General features: G+C 52.7%; 1 protein-coding gene across 1 annotated transcript in view; it reads left to right on the top strand.

Annotated features, from left to right (window-relative positions):
- The window catches only part of LOC119594597, a gene marked incomplete in the record, with an annotated part of 14,942 nt that overhangs the window by 11,780 nt on the left and 2,889 nt on the right, over positions 1-273 (top strand). The window contains 1 exon segment of the mRNA XM_037943638.1: positions 58-255. Coding sequence (XP_037799566.1) covers positions 58-255 — 198 coding nt within the window.

Here is a 273-nt window from a genome sequence, read left to right on the forward strand (position 1 = left end):
CAAGAGTTCCACGGCTTCCCGCCGATGCACTCACTTTCCCCTCCTCCTCGACCGCAGGGCGAGGTGACGTCATCCGGCTTCCTCCTCCTGGAGGACATGTGCTCCGTCCTGGCCGAACAGAACTGCCATCTGCAGGTGTACAAGTGGCTCTGCGCCTTCCTGGACAGCGCCAGGGACCACGTCAAACAAACTTTCGTGAAAAACCACAATAATTACAAAATAACTCTTGAAAGGATACAAATTCTTCAGGAACTGGTAAGGAAAGGCTTTACA

The sequence above is a fragment of the Penaeus monodon genome, chromosome 34 (genome assembly GCF_015228065.2).
Source record: "Penaeus monodon isolate SGIC_2016 chromosome 34, NSTDA_Pmon_1, whole genome shotgun sequence".
Lineage (NCBI taxonomy): Eukaryota > Metazoa > Arthropoda > Malacostraca > Decapoda > Penaeidae > Penaeus > Penaeus monodon.